The 5735-nt window shown below is 39.5% G+C and overlaps 1 protein-coding gene across 1 annotated transcript; it reads left to right on the top strand.

Annotated features, from left to right (window-relative positions):
• LOC139859996 (uncharacterized) lies at positions 1–4160 on the top strand. Its single transcript, XM_071848767.1, has 5 exons — positions 1–517; positions 749–1543; positions 2637–2684; positions 3576–3632; positions 4120–4160. Exons 1-5 carry the CDS (start codon positions 1–3, stop codon positions 4158–4160), a joined length of 1458 nt encoding a protein of 485 aa, XP_071704868.1.
• The last annotated feature ends 1575 nt before the right edge of the window (positions 4161–5735 follow it).

Genomic DNA, 5735 nt, shown 5'->3' with positions numbered 1-5735 from the left:
ATGGCTGATCACAAATACCATCCTGCTTTCACTGTTTCAAACATCAAAAACCACATCCCTATTACACTAGAACTCAACAAATCACAATACACTACATGGGCAGAACTATTTAAAATAACCTGCACTGCCTTTGATGTCATCGACCATATCAACACTCCAACCCAATCGTCTGATTCCACTGTCTCTGTAAACTCAAACACTCCAGATCTCGCAACCTGGAATCGCCTAGATGCAATTGTTCTCAATTTGATGCATGGTACCGTATCACTTGAAGTACTCAATTCAATTTTCGAATCTGGTTCAACAGCTGCCAAAACCTGGTCACGAATTCAAAACCTCTTTCAAGACAACAAAAGTTCACGAGCACTATATCTAAATCAGCAATTTACCAACATCAAACTTGATAATTTCCCACACGTATCCGCTTATTGCCAAGAACTCAAATCAATTGCGGATCAATTAGCCAGCGTTGATGACAAAGTATCCGATCCCAAGATGGTTCTTCAATTAATCGCTGGTTTGAATGATAATTATGATATCATTGGATCTCAATTAGCTCACATCTCCCCTTTACCATCGTTTTATCAAGCTCGATCAATGTTACTTCTGGAAGACGCCCGGAAACAAAAATAAACAATTCAATCGTCGACTTCCTCAGAGGCGGCCCTAATCAACACCACCGCTAATCCGGTCTCCAATAAACCTGCTGCTATTGTGAATCAATCATCATGAGGAAATTGATATCGAGGTCGTGGATCTAACCGAGGAGACTATCGAGGTCGAAACTCAAACTCACGTGGAAGAGGTCGCAGTTACGCTCAATACAACAACCCTAATTGGGCCTCACAGCCTCCATGGAATTGGCAACAGGCCCAACAGGCTCAATGGAACTATCCTCCTCCTTGCCCTTATCCAACATCAAGCTGGACCCGGCCTGTTTCAAATCAACCAGGCTTATTGGGCTCCAGGCCTACGCATGCCCACTCCGTTTCTTTGGAAACTTATGTACCTACTGATATCGAAAGTGCAATGCACACAATGTCACTTCATCCACCTGAGGATACATGGTACATGGATACGAGAGCGACTTCACACATGACTTCTAGCTCAGGTAATCTAAACTCTTATTCTCCTATATGTTTGTCTAAACAGGTATTTGTAGGAAATGGCCAAACTATTCCAATCAAAGGTTTCGGTCATACTCAACTCCGTTACCCCTCACGAACTATATCCTTACGTAATATACTTCATGTTCCTAATATAATTAAAAATCTTATCTCTGTTCGTTGTTTACCTATTGACAATAACATTTCTTCAGAATTTGACCCTTTTGGTTTTACTGTGAAGGAATTCCCGAAGCGCAAGCCCATCCTCCGATGTGATAGCCATGGCGACCTATATCCACTCACCACCTCCACGTTGCGCCAAATAAAGAATCATCAATCTACATTTATTGCTTTACCATCCAACTTATGGCATCATCGTCTAGGACATCCGGGCGCTAATGTTTTACGTTCACTTAGAAATAATGAATTTATTCAATGTAATAAGACTATGTCTTCTTCTCTTTGTGAATCTTGTGGGACGCCCGGGACTCTACATAATGTCTACAGTTTAAGTAGTCGTTTCACTCAATGTTACAGTTTTGGGCATAACTTGCTCATCCGGAACCCGTTTTAGGTGATTCAAAAGCCCAGGCGTCCGTCTCTTAATGGCTACGTTTCTATGTTATAAGTTTTTAGAGATTGAGCCCAACCCAATGGTTACTGGGCTGGAAATTGACCAACTGTATTTTATGGACTGTTTTGTAAAAAATGTGAAAATGAGAGGGCTTAAGTTGCCAAAAACATGAGAGTTTTGGATGGAGCTAATTTCTAAAGATTTATGCCTGATTTTTAGGTCATTTTCACCACCATCATCTCACTTAAAAAACACACTTCAAGTTTTTAGAGAGAGAAGTCAAGAAATGAAGAAGAATAAGAAGAAAAAGAAATGAGTTTTGTGCATTTTTCTTACTAAAACTACTAATATGAAGAGTGGAAACTGGAAGGAACTCATTTTTCATTCTATCAAGGTACAAACCTGCCCTAAATGGTTTAATTTAAGTTAAAAGGGTTTACAAACCCAAGTTTACATGTTATTATAAGGTAGTTTTTATGTATTTATGTCATGCAAGTTATAAAATTGACTTTTATGTTGTGATAGCTTTGATTTTAGGTTCAAAATCTCAAGTGTTAGTGAAAGATATGATTAGAAATGTCTAGATGGTTTATGGTTACTTAAAGAATTGTGTTTTGAAAGAAGAGTGAGAATGCACACCAAGTGTTCGACAAAATGTCAACTTGGTGATTTCTTAGTGATTTTGAGCTACTTAAAAGAATAATAGTAATAGTAGTGTTAGTTATGAAGTAAAAGTGTTGATTTTAAGAAATAAAGTGAAAGAAATATTTTTTAACTAAAATTTATGTAAGTTAAGTGTAAATGTGGGTTAGAAGAGTTCAAGAAATCTTGGACAAAGTAAAAGGGTGAAAATAGATGAAATGACAAGTGATTAACACCCTTGAGTTAATCGTTGTTGTGTGAAATATGCACTATTTGTTAAATGGTGATTAAGGATTTGCATTTTGTTGTGATAGGTGTTAGTCAAGTAGAAGGAATCAAGTTAACAAGCTCCTCGACACAAGGTGAGTTTCATAGGTAAAATTCATATAGTAATTAATGTCTTAATTATATGTTCGAGATTATGATGCTGTAAGGGCCGAAACTAATTTGTACATTTTGTATAAAATTAAATGCTGGCGGCATCAGTTTCAGCTTTGGGCCGCGGCGCGGCTGCGACCTGGTGAAGATTCCTTGTTTTATTTATATTTTAAGAGAGGGTAGTTTGGGCTTTTCACTTGAGGTCGGATTTAAGGCTACTAAAAGGCTGGTTGGAGTCATTACTTCACATCCACCAACCTTATCATCTTCCACTTTAAGTAGAGAGAGAGTAGTGAGAGAAAGTAGATCTTGAAGCTTTTCAAGTGGGTGTTGCTAGATCGGGTCCAATTCTTCGTGTTTCTACCTTCTAGCATCTTATCGAGTGTTGTGGTAAGTCTCTAAACTGAATTTTGTAAGTAATTGTGTTTATAGTTCATATTTGGGTCTTTCAAGTAATCAACCCTAATTTTGGGTAAAATTTGGGGGTTTTGATATGGGTGAAAGAGTAAGTAACCTAAAATTGGTGATTTTGTGTTAGTTGTGGAAATTTATGATAATATGAGTAAATCTTGGTTAAGGTTCACTAATGAACTTGATTTACTAGTGATTTGGAGAATAAGACTACAAGTTTAGGGTTTGATCCATTATTAGGTCAAAATGGGTTTTTGGGTCAAAAGTGCACTAGCACGAATTTAATGACCTAGTGATGTGTAGATGGGTGGTTTAATGCCATGGTCACTAGCTTTAGTGATTAGTAGTGATCTAGACCTACGATTGGCGTTGTGGGTGCTAATGGTGGACATTTGCACTAGGTGTCTAATTGGGCGGGTCGAAAGCTCTCTTAGATAAGTGATGATTTTATGCTAATGTAATAGGTAATTTTTCATTGACAGTTGAAGAGCTTGTTGGCTTACCTTCGTTTTGGATACAAGGTGAGTGGAATAATTATATGCGTAGGTATATAATGTATTTATTTGTATGCTATGGTATGAACCAAAGAGCCGGTAGTGCCATAGTATGTGTGAGTGTGCTACGATGTGAACCAAAGAGCCGGTAGCATCGTAGTACGTATATTGTTAGTGTGAACCAAAGAGCCGGTAGCACTTAAGCCAAAGTATGACTCGAGTTGTGGTGTGAACCAAAGAGCCGGTAGCACCATGACGTGGGTATGGTTAACCATATGGTTTGTGTATGCGTTGTAGTGTAGCGTATTGTATTGTTCGATTATATGCTATTGATTATGCTAGTTGCGGTATTGGAGGTTATTAGCTTCGTACTTGAGATGGTATGCTAATTATATTGCTAGCGTGTATGCGGTATGTGAGTAAGTGTTTGCAAGTAGGTATATTATATATGTATGTGTATAATTATTGCATTCACTAAGCGTTTTGCTTACCTTCTCGTTGTTTACCTTTTTAGGCTCCGGCGTGAATAAAGGCAAGGGCATACGTTTGGACTAGCGGGCTCCCTATATGATTACGCTAGAGATTTGCTTTTGAAGTTCGACCTAGGATTTGGCCCAGACACCATGCTCGGGTTATTGTTTGGTATTTAAACTTGTCGGTCGAAACTTATATTTTGAAGTGTAAATGGGCGTATGAAGCTCGGTGGCCAAATACTTGAATTGGAGTCTTTAAAACCTGTAAACTTTATTTAGTTATGTGGCGGGAAGCCTTGTGTTGAGTTTTGTCGATTCTTGCGAAAATTTGGGACTTGTATAATTAAATCAAAGTAAGCAGCAGCCCAAGAGTTAAGCCGCGCCGCGACCCTAATGGGCGCGCCGCGGGTCATAGGGTAAAAGTGATGTCGAGGGTTTGATGGTTCTGACCATGTGAGAATTTTTTAGGCCGCGCCGCGGCTAGACAACCCGGGCCTGTCTAATTTTGTAAAAAAAAAAATGTTTTGCGATGTTTAACGGGTTGGGTCATTACAAGTGGTATCAGAGCATGGTCTAAGGGATTTAGGCGACTTGAGATAGGTGCCTAGACTTAGACATTATTTTGTATGCTTTTTATGCGGGACTTGTAGGAGACGGGTCGGACCGAGTTTGGTTAGTGCCTATGTTTAGGTGAACTAACTTTGCGTTAATTGTTTTGTATTGTGTTTGCAATCATCGAGCGAGATAGACATTGTACTAGCGAGTTGATGCGACGTGCTCGCTTAACAATGACTAGCTACCATTGTTACGGGTGCAAATCGTGTTAGGCAAGCAATGTACGACGATTGTTGAGCAAGGTGGGGAGGTGAGGTGTATATGTATGTGTCATGTCTTTTCGTTCGTTGTTTAACCTATTTCGTTTTATAGAATGAAGATGAGAAATAGACACGACACCAATAACGGAGGTACGAGCGAGGACGCCGAGTTTACGGCCAAGGTTGAGGCCATTATGCAAAGGCGTCACACGGCTTTTCTTAGATTCGATTGATGAGCAAGTAATCAATCTAGTCAAGGAACAAGTTAAGATTGTTCTTCAAGAAGATAATGTTGGAAGGCGAGACTTCCACTATAAAAATTTCAAAGATGCTCAACCTCCTACCTTTGAGGTGGAACGAGACCACTCAAGAGTGCTCGTTGGATCTCCGATATGGAGGGGGATTTTCGTACTAGTGAGTGCCCTCTCGATAAGAAGACGAGGTATGGTAGTAGCATGATGAGGGGTGATGCCAAGTTGTGGTGGGATGCGAAAATCCGACTTTATGGCGAAGAACAAAGTATGAGTTAGACGTGGGACGAGTTTAAGGCGGAATTTTTCAAGGAGTACCGAACTTTAGCCGATCTTTCGAGGCTTAAGGACGAGTTGCATACTTTGAGGCAAGGGTCAATGGATTTGAACACTCTCAAGTTCACTTTCTTATGAAAGACCCAATTTTGCCCGGAGTATGTCGGGAATGATCATATGTTGAAAGAAGATTTCTACCGAACCTTGAATGATAACTATCAAGAGAGGATTAGTAGGAACTCGGTGAAAACTTTTGATAAATTGTTCGACATAGCTAAGGGTTTTGAGTCGCTTGCTCCGAGAAAGAGTGATTTC

Source organism: Rutidosis leptorrhynchoides, chromosome 7 (assembly GCF_046630445.1).
Source record: "Rutidosis leptorrhynchoides isolate AG116_Rl617_1_P2 chromosome 7, CSIRO_AGI_Rlap_v1, whole genome shotgun sequence".
In the NCBI taxonomy this organism is placed as follows: Eukaryota; Viridiplantae; Streptophyta; class Magnoliopsida; order Asterales; family Asteraceae; genus Rutidosis; species Rutidosis leptorrhynchoides.
This window is presented reverse-complemented; position numbering and strand designations above follow the sequence as displayed.

What these genes read in the sequence shown, in the direction of transcription:
- LOC139859996 (XM_071848767.1), top strand. Translation starts at nt 1, where the DNA reads ATGGCTGATCACAAATACCATCCTGCTTTCACTGTTTCAAACATCAAA. An exon ending in GGTTCTTCAATTAATCGCTG is followed by an intron (nt 518 to 748) that starts GTTTGAATGATA and finishes ATTGATATCGAG; the next exon opens with GTCGTGGATCTAACCGAGGA. An exon ending in AACAAGCTCCTCGACACAAG is followed by an intron (nt 2,685 to 3,575) that starts GTGAGTTTCATA and finishes CTAATGTAATAG; the next exon opens with GTAATTTTTCATTGACAGTT.